A 19,765-nucleotide genomic window follows, 5' to 3' on the forward strand; every position below is an offset into this window, starting at 1 on the left:
CTAAACAAAAAAGCAGAGGGAGAGGGAGGGGATCGAAAATTAACGCAGAAGCAAGTTTCTTTTCTCAAAACAAGCCTCTATTCAACAACAGCAATAACAGCAACAACAATCCGAATCAAAATCAGCCTCAATCGGCCTCATAAACCCTAGAATGGCCCCTCATGTTTGAAAACCCAGCGATCCGGTGAGGAAAACCTAGAATTGGCCAGACTGGAATTTACAAAATCAGGATTGGTTCGAATCCGCCAATTCAAACAATTCAACCGATCCGAGTCAAATTTTTGAAACAGTGCCCCCACTATGGAGGAACCTAATGCTAAATAAGAATAAAAAAATAAAAAATTTGAAGCTTACTGCTTGTAGCACACGAAAAGAAATTCAGATTGTCTGTTGAACAATACGTTTTGCTTGTAACACAAATTATGCATGAATTAATCGTTCAAGACTTGCTTCAATGGAAAGCAATCATGCCTAAACCTGGGTCAATGCTGTCAAGTTGCAATGTTTTCCCCATTTCTGTTAATGGTATATGAATGTTATAAAAAAAATTTTGACAAAAGTTCCAATCCAACATTTTTCACCCAAGGAGATAACCCTGGCTGTCCTACGGAAGAGCACTGTTCCAATTCTTTACAAACAAGGAGAGTGCCAACCCTGTAGGACCCATTGTTTAAGTCAATGTTCTGTAAGGCAAGAAGTACATAGAGGATGCATTCTACCTCAAAACCATACTTCTAAGTGTGGTTGCACAAACTAAGTGCTGCTTTTGTGCTTAACAAGCACAATCTGCTAGTGCCTGGTTGAGTTCCCAGCACACAATTTTGGCTGGTTTAAGTTGTCAGTGAAGTGCTAGGGCAAAGAGTTCTCCTCCTGCAGAGGCTAACCTCAACTCGAGCATAATCCCAAAAAATTGACTGCAGAAGCATGAATACACATTCTTCAAGCACAATCGAACATCCACTTAGAAAAGCTGATCAGCTAAATCATACTAAGCTCCTCTATAATGGAATAAAATGCAGAATGTATCAGAGTTAACAAGACAAAGAAAACAAGCTGGCATCCCAGGCAACACTATACAACAATTGGGCAATAAAGGATCATAAAGTGAGACTGAATGAACAATAGAGGCTCACCATACCAGAAATTCATTAAGTGGTGGAAAAGAAATGGAAAAAGAAACACGTGTGTAAAAGGAGACAGTAAATAAAACGTTCAAACTAAACAACGCAAGCAAATGCGCTGAAAAGTATTCAAATGGAAAACTTAAACATTGAAAACTCGAAAAATAAATCCTCCGCCTGCACCCAGAACAGCTTGAGGTGCTATTTTCAGTACAGCATTGAAACCCTTCCATTTTATGAATGCACTGAACATAAAAATAAGCAACAACGCAAATAGGAACCCCCCACCTTTCATGATGCTGGGCTAATATAAGGCTAAACCCATCAATTGGAAATCTTTCCGTGACCCTAAGCATAAGCCATGCAAAATGTTTTCTTTTATAGAGCTTATTCATACATCTCATCAACATTACACTCCCCAAGGAAAACTTTGATGCTTCGAGGTGATCCACAACTGCCTTCAGTAATGAGTGCTCTGTCGTTTGCCGCCATGTGTGCAATAATCTTGTAAATCATTTCAGTCTGCCCAACAAGGACAGAGACAATTAGCAGCCGAATACATTTCTGTATGTAGATAAAGACCACATGGTATTAATTGTTAGTGTTGTGTTTGAAAGGCATCAGACATACTTGTTCAGGGGCATGGCAACGATCTGCTATCTCTTCAAGTGTTAATGATTCAATAGGTTCTTTGCAGCTGAAACATAGACAGCAAGAAATAAGCAGCATTAAACCAACTTGCCTAGTGACAAATTGATAAAATTCGTTCATCAAGAGAACATTTTGATCCTATAATACTCCTGGAACTAAACAACATAGGAGCCAGGATTCCTTGGATAATCAATTGAGCATCAGGCACTTGAAGCATGAACTATGGATTCTAGGAGGGATTTTAGAACCGTGAAATGGTTGAATGAGAAAGAAAGGGGGGAGGGGGGGGAAGAGGTTGTGCTCAGAGAAGAACAAAGATTATGAGATACTGGCATTGTGCTTGTGATGATATCACAGCTTAGCAGGTTCTAGCATGTTAGGAATTTCCTAGTTCTGAAGGAACTCCTTCGGGCTCTCAGTGATCGAGTATTATACATGACAAGTCAGCATCAAGCTAAATCAGTTCTTCTGTTAGGAGGAGAAAATATTTTTGTTTATACTACACTGATGCAGCTGCTCGTTTTTACTTGTACATTAATATAGTCAACTTTTGCCATCTTATTTCTCTTTTGCTTTCATCTTTTACCATCAAACAATATATAAAAAGTAAATAGGATGAACTTCTTGTTCCTTCCAAAACTACTTTGTCTAGAGAATTGTTTGGTAAGAAAAAGATAAATATTATACTTGAAGAAAATCAAAGTGGGACAAGCAAGAGTGATTTAATGAACAAGTCTTCCCCATTTAACACCTTCCTAGCGTGGTACCACCTAAAAGAATCAGCATCTTTCTAACCAGTTATAAGCTAATATGATTCAAAATAGACTTGGACTGAAAACTTATAAGTCTAGCCTCAGATAAGTTAAGCCAGCGAACAGCCAATGTAACCCCTCCTAGAAGCCACACTACAGTGTTGGATGACCATTCTCAAACACACACACATATAATGTGTTTTGCATCTCCTGAATTCTATGTAGAGAGAATTCTCCAGAAGATGAAAGAAAAAAAAATTGGTACCATCAACAAAGGGTTGATGTGCATTTTTTTTTTTTTTTGGGGGGGGTGGGGGGGTGTGTGTGGGGAACTCCAAATTGCAAGCTAAGTATTTGAAGTTAAGAGTTTACTGATAACAGGGGTTGGTGAAAAAGTACCTAGCCTCGTTTAGGACAGCCAAAACCCTCTTCTGAAGTGCTAACACTTCTCCTGCAGCCTTTTTCCCAGCTTCCACACCTGAAGTACAAGTTATTGAGCATAAGAACAGGAGGACTGATAAGTAACCAAAAGCATGATGCAGCTTTTGGGTAAGATGGATTTGGCACCAATACAACAAGTAGCTTCAGTAATTGCACAATCTCCTTGATGTAGTCTCATAATGATAAGAAAATACAAAAAGTATTACCTGGTTGGTGATAGGCATTAATATTGACGAGCGAAGCATAAAACCCAACAGCTCGTTCATATAATCCTATTAAAGCCCCCACAGTTCTGGGCGTCACTTCTTGCACTGTGACCGTAATGGATTCACGGTCATTGGCATAAAGGGCTGATCTCGTTCCCTGTTACAGCATTTGGCAGGAGGTCATGATGAAAAACCAACTTAGCTATGCATGGTAATGTCATTCATATTTAGTACCCCAAATATTTTTTTATCATGGTGCATGAAAGTATAGTTCAGAACAAGATGCCCTGAATGCAGCTGTGCAGAACTTTATTATGTCAGATGGTTCCGAACATATGTATATTGCAGTTGCTTTAGATGCCTAGAGCTGAATGGAAGGTGCATCTTTTCAATCAAAGGAACAATTCCTTTCCAAAGGAATGAAAGGTTTTCTGCATGAGACATTCCATCAATTTTACCAAAAAATTTGATTAGAATGCTTTACAGAGCCCTCAGTGTTCTGCCATCACAGTTCATGTTCTGTAGTTTACAAGAGATGTATCGAGGTTCAAGGGTATCAATAAGTATCAGCCATGCATCGATCATATCAGGTAATGTATCGGCCTGATACAGTCAATACATTTTTTAAGGTATCATATCGGTACGTAAAAGATATGATACGTATTAGTTAGTATCAGCGGATAGGGTAGGCTAGCTTTATGGAGTCACACAGCCATCTCTTCAAATGGATGAGTATATAGATGATATCCTGATAACCAGTAGAACAAACCATAACAAATATGGAAGCTAACCTGCAAAAACCCAAAAAGGTAGTCACCACAAGTAACACCTGGTTCAAGCTCCCAATCATGACCAGGAGGCCTATCACGTAATACTTCAATAAAGGTAGCAAAGAAATTGGGAACCCCGTCTCTCAGTTGTTGAATGTAGCTGTACAAATGTAATTGAAAAGGCTTAATCATTCTTTTTTATCCAAAAGAATACAACACATGTAGTATATCTATATCCATAAATCCATATATTTACTGGCATTTTGTATTACATGATATAGATATACGGATACTGATAGATATAGATATAGAAATTATATATGTAAACTATATAAATTATAAAATGCAAGTGAAAAACTCACGCATGTTGATCTGTGCTCCCTTTATTCCCATAGACAGTAAGCCCTTGATTCACCTGTCATAAGAAAGACATTGACTAAGCATAAGACATTAAGATACATTATCAAGAGTCTGAATTGGACCAAGGATCTTAACCCATAAGTGCAACCATCAATTTCACACACAACATCAAAATTAGCATGGAGGGAAAAAATGAAAAATATCTCTTCTGCACAATTATCCAGGGGGAAGGTTCAGAGTAGAGTCCTGTGTCACCCAATCCTGGAAAGAACATAGATGTTAGGGGTCATCACCTTCCACCTAGTAGCATATCTCAACCACCTTCCATGTTTTTTACTCCCCAGGCAGACTATAACATGCAGAGACCATAAACTATACCATTTTCATAGTTCTTTTTCTGTTCATTCCACAATTGTGAGTACAAAATGCAAGTACATCAATCAATAACTCAAAAAGACACAAGACTCAAAATGATGTTGGAAGGTTCAATGATCCATTTGTAGGTAATGGCCAAAAGAATCAAACTTTACCTATCAAATCAAAGATAAACTTGCCATTTTAGCGAACAATTACAATCATCCACTCGAATATAAGAGAAACTAAATATGAATCCAAAGAAGAGCAATGAAAGCAATAAAACAGCAATAGATGGCAGTCGCAACAATGAAATAGCCAAAACATGGCAAAAGCTCGATGTCCTTCACCACAGGCAATAAGCAATAAGCAATAAGCAATAAGCATCTGCATAATGCAGCCATGTAGGACAAGATTTGAAAGCTCAAACTAGACCCAAACTGCAGGAACTTTTAAACTAAGAACAACCATAACCAACCCAACAACATAACAGAAAATCAGAATAATATAAGATAGTCCAGTAGGCTATCGACTTCAATAAAGCAGAACTAATCAGGTCAAACCAGCAGCAACCTTTAGAACTAAACCAGGGACTGAAAGTAGTTCAATTGGATTAAAAAACAACTGTAATCCATGAACCAAAGTCTAACACAACAGCAAGATTCAAACCAGTCCAATCGATCTCAGTTTCAGAAATTCTGTAACTGAATGGTAACCAGAAAAACAAGGACTTTAAAGCACCAATATCTGAGAATAAACCATGAAGCATAAAACCAGCAACCAATCAGCCATATCCAAAACAGATCGATTCACAAATATGGGCAGAAATTAGGATCAGCCAGAATAGGGAGAAATCCCATAATTGCTGATTCCCTGGTATGATGAACCTCAAATTAAGGTCGAGTTCCCCTCTATATAATCTTAACACTCGATCAAAAAAAGAGAACCATCGGATGGCTAGATCTTCAGAACAGTATAGGGACCAGCAAGAGAGAAACTTGAAATTTCCAGAACCAGAAATCAAAAGCAGTTCAGATCCCTTACCTGGTTTGAAGAACCTTGCAATTAACTTTGAAAAGAAAGAAAGAATAATTGAAGAGGCCCCTTGGACTTCACGCCGCAAAGAGTCAATTGGATCAAACACCAATGCCTTTAGCCTTGATCAAACACAAGACCACCACTTTGATCAAACACAAAGCAATCTCAGCAGAGACATTGCAACAGCAATAGTTTTTTTGTTTGTACAAATCGTGGGCTACTAATGAGCCTCCTTCTTTATTTATAACAATAATGGGGGGTGATTACAATTTAGTAACTTCAAAGTTACTAAAAAACTGAAATAAAGATTACTAACATCTAGTTATTAAATCTAGAAAAGTAAACTAAGAAATAAAACAACTGGAATTAGAAACTAACTTATGACTGAAAATTAGAGACTAACTAGGTTCTGAAATTAGAAACTAATTAACCCCATCAAAACCCAATGAAAAAAGAAAACTAACTAGTAATCCCGTACTCAATATTAGAGCCCCCCTTTTAGACCCATAAAAGTGGCCCAATACACTCCAAACCACATGGACTAAATGCCCAACACATATACAACCCAACCCTAGGCTTATTCTTAATAAAACAAGCCTATTTTGGTTATTAATCTGCATCAACTCTCCCCATCTTGAAAAAATCCATCCTCGAATTTTGCAGTGATGAGGTGGGAACATGTGAATAGCAGTCATAACCGTTCCTAAACAGAATTCAGGTTACTTGTAGACTTTTGGAAGGTAGTCTTCAAGGCATGAAGCTTTCTCTTCAAAGAACCATGATGACATAACAAACTCTATATGGTCAACCTATGAATCAATACCAACTGTGAATGTCATGTGCATAGAGTCGTCAATGTTGGTAACCTTTTCATTAAGGATTGGAACAAACTCTTCCTTCTCATCATGATTCTCAAAGACTTGTTATGGAGTTCTTTCAATCACTACCTCATCTTCCACGGCTTCAGTCTTATCTACTATGCTCTCTTCAATGGAGAACTTTTTAGTGGAATCTTCTATCTCTTGACCTTCTGTCTTTGAAGCTTCAAGAACTATATCTTCAAGGTGAACCTTGACTTCAAGTTCTTTTGGTTTGAATAGAGGTATCTTCACTTCACATAGAGGAGTTGTGGCTCTTGGGGGTGCTGAAGTGTTAGCTTTAGTAACTGAAAAAATTTTCTTGACCTCCCTAACTTGATGACCAAACCTTCTACCTGCCTGCGCTATGAGTTCCTCCTCTCGAAGAGCCTTGTCAAAGCATTCTCTCATTGTATACACATCAGCAACACCAATTCCTCTATTAATGTCAGCTTGCAATCCCCGTTGAAACCGAGAAAGTAATTGCCTTTCACTCTCCCTAATGCATGTGCGAGAATAAAGTGCATCAAATTTGTTCATGTATTCCGCAACAATCATATTTCCTTGACGAAGAGAGTTTAGCTGGTCTTGTATGCCAACTTTAAAATTACGTGGCAAGTACTTGTCAAACAATTCTTGCTTCATCTCCTCCCAAGTGGTAGGTTCTTGACCACGGTCTTCAAGTTCTTGCTCATAGGTCCTCCACCAATCACGGGCAGCCTTAATTAACTTACCACGAGCTAAGTTAATTTTCCGTTCCTCAGACAGATCATAGTAGTCAAAGTTGTCATCCCATGCAGCTACCCAATCATAGAACAGTCGGGGGTCATGTCTACCATCAAACTCCTTCAGATCGAGCTTGACTTTCTGTGAATCTCCAGAGCACCTCTGATATGTGGGACGTTTAATCTCAAAGTAACCCCTTATATGTTCTTCAAAAGTAGGTTGCACTACAGGAACCCTTTGTGGTTCTCTCAGATTAGGGTTTACTCTTCTGTTAGCCAACTGAGCAGCTACATTCAATAGGGCTTCCACTTCGGGTGTTGTATGTGAATCACCGGTAGGTTGTTGTGGTTGGGTCTCCACAGTCAACAACCTTGCATTCATAACTTCTTGTTCAGTCCGCAAGGCTTGTTGTTCAACCTTCAGTTCAGTTCTCATATTCTGTAGCATCTCCATGATAGAAGTTAGGGTGGGGGTGTTGTTCTCAGCCATATTCTGATACCACTTAATGTAGGACTAGATTTGAAAGCTCAAACTAAACCCAAACTGTAGGAACTTATAAACTAAGAACAACCATAACCAACCCAACATAACAGAAAATTAGAATAATATAAGATAGTCCAACAGGCTATCGATTTCAATATGGCAGTATTGATCAGGTCAAACCAGCAACAACCTTTAGAACTAAACCAGGGACTGAAAGTAGTTCAATTGGATTAAAAAACAATTGTAATCCATGAACCAAAGTCTAACACAACAGCAAGATTCAAACCAGTCCAATCGATCTCAGTTTCAGAAATTCTGTAACTGAATGGTAACCAGAAAAACAAGGACTTTAAAGCACCAATATATGAGACTAAACCATGAAGCATAAAACCAACAACCAATCAGCCATATCCAGAACAAATCAATTCACAAATCTGGGCAGAAATTAGGATCAGCCAAAATAGGGAGAAATCCCATAACTGTTGATTCCCTGGTCTGATGAACCTCAAATTAAGGTCGAGTTCCCCTCTATATAATCTTAACACTCGATCAAAAAAAGAGAGCCATCGGATGGCTAGATCTTCAGAACAGTACAGGGGCCAGAAAGAGAGAAACTTGAAATTTCCAGAACCAGAAATCAAAAGCAGTTCAGATCCCTTACCTAGTTTGAAGAACCTTGCAATTAACTTTGAAAAGAAAGAAAGAATAATTGAAGAGGCCCCTTGGACTTCACGCCGCAAAGAGTCAATTGGATCAAACACCAATGCCTTTAGCCTTGATCAAACACAAGACCACCACTTTGATCAAACACAAAGCAATCTCAGCAGAGACATTGCAACAGCAATAGTTTTTTTGTTTGTATAAATCGTGGGCTACTAATGAGCCTCCTTCTTTATTTATAACAATAATGGGGGGTGATTACAATTTAGTAACTTCAAAGTTACTAAAAAACTGAAATAAAGATTAGTAACATCTAGTTACTAAATCTGGAAAAGTAAACTATGAAATAAAACAATTGGAATTAGAAACTAACTTATGACTGGAAATTAGAAACTAACTAGGTACTGAAATTAGAAACTAATTAACCCCATCAAAACCCAACTAAAAAGGAAACCAATGAAAAAAGAAAACTAAACTAACTAGTAATCCCGTACTCAATAGTAGAGCCCCCTCTTTTAGACCCATAAAAGTGGCCCAATACACTCCAAACCACATGGACTGAATGCCCAACACATATACAACCCAACGCTAGGCTTATTCCTAATAAAACAAGCATATTTTGGTTAATAATCTGCATCACTACAGCAAATCAATAATCTTTGTATTCCACAACCAACAACTTTGAACCACAATTGTTCCCAGGGAATAAGCTTTCATTCCAATGTCTACATAACTGGCTTTCTAACACAAATGGTATACAGAAGCAGATCCGTGTGTTCTTCTATGTCTAAAGTACTAATCTAAAATTTTAGCAGCTACTTTTCTTAGGGTAATTCTATTAAGGGTTGTGTTCATCCCGTGGAGAAACTGATGCCTCTCCGGGTATCCAAAGGGTGTCGAAGGAAGAAACAAGAGAAAATATCCCTCTAGTCCAGACCGATGAAAATTAATTCAGAAAACAGAAAAGGTTAGGGTAGTTTACTTCCAAGAAAGAAGATGTTTTGAGTACAGCATCAGTTGGGACTAAAGGACTACTGTCAAACAAAAAGAAAGATTGCTGGTGGGTAATGTCAAAATCCCATTTCAATCTCCAAGTTGGTCCACTATGTGCACTAATCTCTATTCTCCAAGTGCTTTATCATGTCCACAAGATAAGACATCAACAGGATCAACCTTAACCAGATACTACTATCGCAAAGTTTTTCTAACCAGAGACTGTAATTGTAAAGTTTTTAAGGACCTCCAAAAGAAATTCAACTTTTACACGTGTTGAGTTACCATCAGTCCCCTCCCACCCACAACCAAAAAAAAAAAAACAGTTTTATAGTGATAATGAATATGTTCCTATGCTTTTAATGTCCTTCCATTATGAAAATTACAGTCACAGTCCATTGAAGATATTGCCTTCTAGTTGAAGGCCACCAAATTCTCTTACAATCCATTCAGCCCAAAATATAACCCAGAATTACCACATAATCTATCTTACAGTTGGTTGGTTTAATGCATACCCGATTACCATCCAGGTCAAACTCTTTTCCAAGTGATTCCATGACCAACTGCTGCAAATACCTACTAAAAAGTAACATGCTATCTTTGTACGGAAGTACAACCATATCCTGTGAAAAGCAAAAGTAAACAATGCAAAACCATTTGTGAGGGATCTTCAAAGGATGGAAAGATAGACAATGGATTCCCAATGAATTGAAAGAGAAGAAATGAAACCTTGGATCCCACTCCATCAGAAGCCCAATACCAGCATAAAGCCAGCAAAGCTGCAGGGTTATCTTTCACCTGAATAAAGAAGATCAGTTAACAGAAAAAAAGTGGAGAAAAATTAAATATAAAACTAATAGTGGGTCATGAATATACTGGATAAAGAAAAGGTGAACCATAAAAGCTTCCAGCTATGTAGCCAATATAGAAAGTGAACATGGAAGACAAAATTTAAGGAGAAACATAAATAAAACCTGTTTTTATCTTCAGATTAAATATAAATACAATCAATATAAAAATAAAGTTACGCTCAACTGCTAAATGATTGTGCAGTCATTATACAATCTCTATTTCTTCACATGGAAGGCAGAATGACAAATTCTGAATAATTGAACCACTTCCAATGATGCTTATGAAGAAAAGGATCACTTTCCAAAATACTGCTGACTGAACGATATAATTGAAACTAAGCAGCTAATAAAATTTTCCACTAAACAAAGGAACTATAGTGGATTGCTTTATGCAAAGCTCCTCCCTTGAAAAATAATTGCAATTCAAGCAAAATTAACAGACTTTACATCCAATACAGTCTTCATGCATTTCAACCAGTGAAATAGACATGCTGTGGTTCAAAATAACCAGGACATTCAGTCGATTTGTAAAGGCTGCAAAATCTGATCAATTGGGCTTAATTATATTCAATTCAAGTCCCCAAGGGATTATATGGGTCATGGGCTAAGTATTTTTGGTTTTTTTTTTTTTAATCGTAACAAAAGCCAATTCCATGAGCCAAAATATGAGAGGATTAAGTCCTATATGAGATTAGTATGTTTCTATTTTCTAGAAGGTTTATGCTAGATTGAGTTACTATTTTGGGCGATTTTTCTATTTTGTTAGAGAACTGTTGCATCTGGTTCTAGAAACTCTAGATGCTATAGAAAGCTTCCATTTTCAGATTCCTTGGTTCTCAAATCTAGAAATTTAGGAAAGTTTATAATTTGTGAGTTGTACTTAAGGATAGGAAGTTAGGGGTTAATTAGTCCACAAATTAGTGGTCTGATATTCTACGTAATTTAATGGTTTTTGAAATGAATGAATAAGAATTTTTAGAGCTTCTGAGAGGGAATTTCAATTGGTGTTTGGCATGGAAATCCCAGGCTCATGGCCTGGCAGTTTGGAGATTGTTTCACCACGATTGAATCTCCATTTCTATTCTTATTTCCTGCTGTGAATTCTACTGTTACAGGTCAGTTCAATAACTCTCTATGTTGCCTGTGATTGCTCTGCTTAAAAGTTTGATTCTTCGGACCTCAGTTCATCCCATATCTCCCTCAGTTCACCTCTGCTTCACATAATCACCTCCATGGTTTAAAGTATCTCCGATACGTATCGCCGACTGATACGGCGACCAATACTAATACGTTAATCCTTGATCACCTCAGATATCTTCTGCTATTTCTTGCTAACCAATTCTTCTGAACAACAACATTAACTGTGTATCCAGCATTCCAGCCCCCATTTCATACCAATCCAGAACCCACCCCTGTTATGGATGAGATCTAAAGAGACCTGGGATCCCTTAGAGTTTTACCTAAGATTTCAGCCACTGTAAAGCCCCATCAGAACTTCCATGCACCCTGAGTTTCATTCCTCACAAAGCTCTAGTTTACTTTCCAATTTCTCTGATTCTGTCCCATATCTGATCACACAGCTTACTTTCTAAAAGTCAATTTCAATTCCAGATTTCAAACCTTATATTTAACCCTATTCTGCCCTGAGCTGGCTCTTGTTCAATTTCCCTAATTTAGCCTTAATTCGTTGTTTTAGAGTTGGGGCTTGTGCTTCCACCATGCTGAGCCTAATGATGAAAAACAAAGTAAGAACATGAAACAACAAAATTTTAAACTGAATACCACTTAGGAAATTTGTCCTTTAAGTTGATCAAAACAAGCAAATATTCCAGAAAAAATTTCTCCGCATGATGCAGCTTTACTGCAGGTGATTTATGGCTATCTGATAAACATGAAACATCTCCAAGATGAGCTATCTTACCATGTCCACAATAGAAAACAAAGAAATCCCCTTCCCTGTTACTTCTTTATTCTCCCTTTTCACTCAATTTCAATTTTCAACCTATAATAAATTAACTCCTATCTCCTGTAAAAAAATATAAACCTTTTGTCCAATTACCAACCATACTAGTTTGGTCCCTTTCAGGAAGGTTTCCCAAGTAAAGACAACAATTTAACAGCATACAGTAAAATTGCATATGAGCCGCAGAAGATCCAATTTATTTCAAAATACAAACATTAACTCCCTTAAAGTGTGGGTATTTCTTTATCCTCCAACATTAAGTATAAGTGTATAACTTCCATTAACAATTATAATAACAATGATGATGATAATGATGATATCATGATAATATATAATAAGAAAACAGCAGCAACAACAACAACGGTAACACTATGTTTAGCAAGTTACAAATAGAAAGCAGGACTTTTACCACAGTAATCCTAGTTGCCTCATCCATCAGTGCTGCGCCAGCAAGCATTTCTCTAATATTAATTCCCTGCAAAAACAGTCAATTTATACATAAGCATGCAAGACAAGGAACAGGTGGGAAAAAGGTGGGGTTAAATATACTCCAGGCTAATATAGGAAGTACATGCCTGGAGTGCTGCTGGAAGCAGACCAACTGCAGACAGTTCAGAAGTTCTTCCTCCCACCCAGTCAAACATTGGAAATCTTGCTACCCAACCCTCTAATTTTGCAGTATTATCCAACAAAGAATTTTCTTGTGTAATAGCAACACCCTGCATAAGGAATCAAACAAATGGATTATATTTCTGCTAATTCAACCAAAAGGGGGAGAGAGAGAGCATATATTTTCTGCTAAGAATATTCAGTCATTGGTATTAGCTCAAATTACAGTAACTTATGAATAGGAAAAATATAGGAAATGCTGTGTAAAAAACTGTGAAATATTTGAAAATATTCAAGATATTCGAGGAAAAAATAGGACAACAAAAACACTTACTTTTAAACGTAATGCAATCATTATAAATTACCATCTAAAATGAACAACACAGAGCAAATAGAATAAATCCATTGCTGCAAGTGTTGGATGGGGTAATGACTTGTGTCAAATATGACACCAGCCCTCTTTATTTATAATAACGGAGAAAAAGTTCTAGAATATTACAAAGATCATTAAACCCCTAAAGGACCTAAGGACCGTTTGGAATCTGGAAACTTCCCTAAAACCCATTGTTACAACACATAGATATGACAATATTTCTCAGCAACTAGTACACCATGTTTTCCTTTTTACACGTCATAATTATATTAAAAGTCTGATCCCATTTGATCCACTTTTAAAGATCAAAAAATATTTTCCCCAACTTTCCCTTTCTAAAGTATTTGTTTGCCAATATAGCACATGCCACATTGTGAACTATATACTTGCAAATTTCCTCTTCAATATTGATTGTTCTAGTGAGAGTTAGAGAGGTAAGACTATGGAAATGTAGCCCACAATATCATATAAATTACATGTGATTTCCATATATGTATTCATTTATAACCAAATGTTAATAACAATAGAAACAGAATCCATGGTTTTAAACTTTTAATTAAATGGCATAGTCAATACTCAATAGTCAATAATAAAGCTTATTGTGAATATACAAGGTTTAATCATTTGTGGCTGAAATCAACTTACCAAGAGCTGAACCTGAACCAATTTGATTCAATTTTCCCAATCCTAACCAAGCTGAGTTACAGAAAGCCCAACTAGATAACATAACTATAAGTCGAATTCGACTAGTTGGCAGGGATGGCAATGGGGCAGTTTCAGTGCCTATAACCTACCCACCCAAACCCCAACAAACCCCCCCCCCCAAAAAAAAAGGAAGGAAAGTTGACTGGAACCTGACACTTTCACCTTTTACTGTTTGTACTGGGTAACCAGGAAAGCATGGGGCAAGGCTGGATGGGTCAGCGCCTGTGCTTTTTTCGCAACCTGAACCCAATCCTAACCGACTAAGGGTTATACCTAGTCCCCAACCAATAAAGGTAGCAATCCAGTTTGCCATGACCCATTGCCATCCTGGTGGGACATGAGGCCATGGTTAAATATATTAATCATAAATTTAGATTACTTGAAATAAAATCACATGGCAGTGGTTGTTCTGTTACCATATCTTTTTTTGTATTTTTTTGGGTGGGGGGTGGGGAAGGGGAGGTGCATAAGGGAGAAGAAGAATTACATGCTTCAGTAAAATTTCATTCTTTGGTTGAAATTTCCATGTTTTAACTGGAAACGATTGTCCCTTCTCTTCAGGGAGCAAGCTGTTGTGGGCCTCAAGGTTTTAGAAACTCAGAACGAGCATCAGATCAGAATTGGTCTCCACTAGTAATGAACCAAGTCTGATCAGAAATGGGCAATTCACTTGATCTGATTCTGAGCTCCGAAACTTGGTGGACCGATAAATCAAGTCAAATTTAAATGGTTCTGAGGTAGGGTCCTAATTGCAATAAGGTGTTCATGGACTCCAGATTAGTAATGGCTAATAGATGGCTAACTAGAACTATATCATTTACCAAAAATAGTAATTAATGGTTGGTACATCCAATTAGGATAGGGTGGATGAAATAGAGAGGTGCATCTAAAGCGTTGTGTGATCAACATCTACCTTTAAAACTCAAAGGAAAATTTTGTAGAACGGTTATACAATCGGCAATAACGTATGGGGCTGAATGTTGATCAGTAAAGAAAAACATTTAAATTTAAACAAACTTAATGTGGTGGAAATGAGGGTGTTGCGATGGGTGGTAAAACCAGAAAAGACAAAATAAAGAATGAAGAAATTAGAACAAACCTGGGTGTTGCCCCTATTCATGGCAAGTTGCGAGAAACTCGTCTGAGGTGGCATAGACATATGCAACAGAGGCCTTTGAATGCTCCAGTATGGAGAAGTGATTTATTGCAAATCGAAGGACCTAAAAGAACTGGAGGTAGGCTAAAAATAACCATAGAAGAAGTGGTAAGGAAGGCCATGTATAGCTTAGGATTGGAATCTTGTATGGCTTTGAATAGAACTGATTGGAGAAATAGGATCCATGTACCGGACACCATTTAGTTGGGATAAGGTTGAGTTGAGTTGAATGGAGTTAGATGGTCTTGCTAGGTATGAAACTAAAGTAAAAAGAATGTGGCTTGACAACAATGAAAAAAGGCTCTAAGTGAGCAAAGGAAAAATGAAGGCAACCCCCCCCCCAAAAAAAAAAAAAGAGTCCATGAATTATGGCAAACACAGAAGGTTTATGGTGAGACGAAAGTGTATGTCTAGTTTAATTAAATATATAGAATTGTTAACCACTTTCCTTCGCATTCCATACCAGCCAAATGAATTTACCATCTAAACTGTAAAAATTACAGACATGTAGAAACAGGAACCTGAGATCAAAACCTGTTTTGAGAAATCAAGGCCAGCATCTCGGAAAGCCTTTTGTACTTCCAATAGACCATTTCGAGTTTCAGGTGTACCTCCACTCTGTAAGTATGAAAATAACATCACATGAGTAACATATTTAAAGGATAGGCTAAGAGCCTGAATTCCTGGAAGACGAAATTTTTTCTACAACGCTGTTACCTTGGAAATTACAACCACAAGTGTTGATGCCAATTCTGGTCCAAGTTGTGCAATTTGGTGATCAATTCCAGCTGGATCTGTATTATCAATAAATCTTATCTGCCAGAAGAAAAATAAATAAAATATCACTACTTGCCCCTCCCTAAAAGAATCTGACAAAGCACAAATAATTTCAGCTTGATCCCTGATCACGTAGGCAATCAACAGTGAAAATTAGAGAATTATACTAAGGTATAAGGTCAGAAAAAGCCCTTTATCTCCCTAGCTTAAATCAGCAGAATCTTGGAATGGCCAGGGATTCAATTAACATGGTTAAACCACAATTAATTAATAGTTTAAGTTGTTGAAATCATAATCAAGTACCAAAAACAAGAGAGAAGACATGTACATAAGCTAAGAACTAATGCACATGTATAGCATGAAACTTATAGTTGTCCCATTACAGTAAATATAGACATAAAGAGGAAGAAATCTTCAACCACCGCTATATCAACATCAATAAGAACCAGAATTTGTTTACGTATTCAATGATGAACCACTCACAGGTTATTAATTTCCATTGAACGAATGATCACAGCAGTTTTATTTTGATTTACCCAAATTCATCATTAAAATGAGTTGGTGGGGAGAAAAATATGCAGACAAAACAAAACAAATAGATCAATATTTCCTTTTCCAAGTTGATTAATAGAAGTGAAAACATAAGAAATTCATCCAAAAAATGTCTGACAATAAGAGAAAGCATGGTAATGGGGTAAGCATAAAGAAGATGAGAATGTGGGGATCAATTAATTACAATACAGGTCCATTCAAAAACATTTATGGACACATCAAATAGAACCAAATATTAGCCCAAAATGTTGGGGAAGAAAAGGTGGAGCCAATTATGATAATAAATTTCTGACCAGTGAAGGCCAATGATGGCTACAATAAGTGATTTAGTGCAGGTTGAAGGATTTGCAGGGACAAGGAAAAGTTCATCAGAGATATCAACTAGGTACTCTAAATAAGTTTGGACATCAAGGCATTTATGAGAAGAAAAAGCGGATCCATGTAGCGAACAGCTGTGACAACTGACAAGATTCAAAATGACATTATTAATCATTCATGCAGCCACCATTTCACAACCACTCTAGAGGGGGGGAAGAAATGACAACTTCCAAATGAAAACAAAAAAATAATAATAAAACTTGAACCAATGAACTAAGAACTAATAATGAAAATAAACCCAAATCTCTGAAGAAGAAAAAAAAGATTCAACTTTTCATAATCAGGACAGTTGTGGAAGGATGAAATAAATGGAATATTATCTTACAAGGTCAAACACCCAAAGGCATACCTTGAGAGGAGGATTATCAGGAGCTAAAGCCTCTGCAACAAACTGTGGTCCCAAAGCTGAACCTCCAATTCCCACAGAAAGGACATGAGTAAAGCGGCCCTCTGGAGACGATGGGGGCTTAATCTGTGATAACTAGAATGTCAGACATAGAACGATGATGCATATTACTGGACAACAGCATAATTATCACGGCTGAAGTACAGAAATTTTTGTCCGCAAGTTGCACTTGATTACTTTAACTAATAAGTAACTTCTTTTCCTTTTTCTTTTTCATTTTTTTTTTTTCCAAGAACCGAAGGCCAATATTCACCCAAGGCCATAACTTGAATGATATTGCAAAGAGAAGGGAACAGTATTACAGAGAGCATGTTGTCCATAACAATCACATCAATATGAAGTCATCTACTATGAATTTCAGTGATGTCTTCAAATTAACTGAGCTAATACTCCTAAGTTAAATGAAGATTAGAGGTTTCAATTTGCGTCTCTTGCTTGGCAACTTTAAAATGTCTTTTATGTTAGAATCAGATGGACTTCAACAAATTTAATGTTGTAGCCCTCCAAATTGTAACTAAGCACTACTTGAAATAATACAAACTTCGCAATAGTTTGTGTCCCACCAAATGGGATACTAAATTCTAGGCAGTTACATTGAGTGTGGTTCTTCCACGCTGTGACGCCACTGATATTCTATAAAACTTCTGAAGTATAAATGAGCAGTTTTGAATGAATAGAAGGGGGGACGGAAGATGACCAACCTTACCACCGATAATATCGTCAGCGAAGTTGCAGATAGCATCCAACGTGTTCTCAATTTGCGAACGGAGATGAGAATTAGGAGCAAACTGAGGATTGCGAAGCCAGTAGTGTCCAACCATCCGACCCTCGTCTGGATTGGCAATTGCGCCCCTCTCGAGTCCCTGCATCGCCTTGAAAGCAGCCTGCAACTTCGGCTCCATCTGCTGAAAGAACTCATCCGTAAATCCAATCCGGCTCACATCAAGGAACAACCCCAGCTCCTTGTGCTGGTACAGCCATTCAACGTACCGATTCCATAGAGCATCCGCATCTTTCTCTAAACCCTTACTCTGCTTCGGAACGATATCAGTCCTCGACAAACTTGCCGGTACCTCCCGAGCGACGGATTTGAGTGGCTTCGGATTCAAATTGCGATCAGAAGATCGAACAACCAGCTTCAAAAGGTTCGGAGAGGATACCGAATCCTTGCGTAGTGATCGAAGAGAGTGTGGGAGGGAGATTGCAGTGGTGGTTCTTCCAACGATACGTTCGGGCTTAAAGGTTGAAGAGGAGGAAGTACAGACGCCCGAGACGGTCGTCGCCATGGGAGGAGGATCTCTGAGAATCGATACAGCGATGAAAACGAAGGAAAAAAGCCACACTTGTGTATTTCTGGACTGAAATGGACCGGTAGCGCGAGCGGCTGGCGCTTTTATATGTGTCGGCTCTCATGCGAGGAAGAGAGCGAAGGCCTTGGACCTTCCGGTCCACTCCCCCTAACTTCGCTCTCTCTCTCTCTCTCTCTCGCTCTCCCTCTCCCTCTCGCTCTCCCTCTCCCTCTCCCGTGTGCATGTGCGGTCGTGCGGACGACAGATTAGAAAATTCGCACACAGATTTGGTAATATTTTTCTCTCGTTTTTCTTTCCTGGGTCCTACTGAGAGGGTGGAACCCTCATCTAAACTGACGTGGATTTTCCGACCCGTATATTTGATGCAACTACGAAAATACCCTGATAGAATATTCGACCGTCACCATCCACCTGGATGCTGACCTGACCTAACCCGACATTGCTCAACTGAACCGAACACAAGTCGCACATCCTTTTGTCTTTATTTTAAGTGAAAATTAGTTTTTTGTTTTAACAAATTTAATTTAATAATCATAACAAAAAAAATTAAGGTTGAAATTTATAAAGTTATTAACTTACATATGTTAATCACCCAATTCATGCCATTTTATTGGTTCAGTATTTATCGAAGCTAAACGTTTAAAACTCATCCATTTTCCTTTTTTTTTTTTCGAAATGTTTTCACTATTTTTCTTTTTCGCTCATTCCAATTTTGAACCATTTTAAACATTTTGTATATAAAATAACTTTACTATACCTTTTTAAACTAACTATGGTCAATTTTCAATACCAATGATGGCCAAAAAAAGTATCATATGAAATTCGTTTGAAAGTCTTGAGAATTTATTATCTGAATGTCTTTTCTCAAAATCGATTTGGGAAAGTATTGTCTGAAAGCTTTAGTCGACTCTCATAATTATTCTTCCATTTGAAAGAAAATGGAAATAAGTTTTGATAATCTTTAATAGTAAAACTTCATTTGACTTTCTTAGTAAGTTGACTTTTAGGGCAAATTATATCAAATTTGATGTTACAAAAAAAAAAAAAAAAGATGGACATCCACATCTCCTACTTTAGAGTAAATTCGGAACGCTATCATTTTTTAGGTGAGAAATAAAATTCTTCACAATTGTACTGGCATCATCTTCGAACCTTTCGTTATTTTCTCCCCCTTCCTAATTTTGATGTATTATTTTTTTCTATGATGTGGATCCCCTATTTCGATTTCTTGGCATGTTCCTCTCCTGAGGCTGATTTGTTTAGTCCCTCGCTT

The 19,765-nt window shown here is 37.5% G+C and overlaps 1 protein-coding gene across 1 annotated transcript; it reads right to left on the minus strand.

Moving 5' to 3' along the window:
* Nucleotides 1–1,115: 1,115 nt before the first annotated feature.
* LOC122076978 (glucose-6-phosphate isomerase 1, chloroplastic) lies at nt 1,116–18,600 on the minus strand. Its single transcript, XM_042642664.1, has 14 exons — nt 17,884–18,600; nt 17,126–17,248; nt 15,787–15,885; nt 15,604–15,687; nt 12,802–12,945; nt 12,636–12,701; nt 10,142–10,210; nt 9,928–10,035; nt 4,304–4,356; nt 3,963–4,101; nt 3,172–3,328; nt 2,924–3,002; nt 1,752–1,818; nt 1,116–1,643 (listed from the first exon to the last, which is right to left on the minus strand). The coding sequence occupies exons 1-14, from the start codon at nt 18,466–18,468 to the stop codon at nt 1,509–1,511; spliced, it is 1,908 nt and encodes a 635-aa protein (XP_042498598.1). The 5' UTR covers nt 18,469–18,600; the 3' UTR covers nt 1,116–1,508.
* Nucleotides 18,601–19,765: the final 1,165 nt, after the last annotated feature.

This window comes from Macadamia integrifolia, chromosome 4 (genome assembly GCF_013358625.1).
Source record: "Macadamia integrifolia cultivar HAES 741 chromosome 4, SCU_Mint_v3, whole genome shotgun sequence".
In the NCBI taxonomy this organism is placed as follows: Eukaryota; Viridiplantae; Streptophyta; class Magnoliopsida; order Proteales; family Proteaceae; genus Macadamia; species Macadamia integrifolia.

Coding starts and splice junctions, on each gene's coding strand:
- LOC122076978 (XM_042642664.1), bottom strand. CDS start 18,468: ATGGCGACGACCGTCTCGGGCGTCTGTACTTCCTCCTCTTCAACCTTT. Junction 3,329..3,962: donor ACCTTTTTGGGTTTTTGCAG/GTTAGCTTCCAT, acceptor ATGCTGTAACAG/GGAACGAGATCAGCCCTTTA. Junction 1,819..2,923: donor GCTGTCCTAAACGAGGCTAG/GTACTTTTTCAC, acceptor TCTATGTTTCAG/CTGCAAAGAACCTATTGAAT.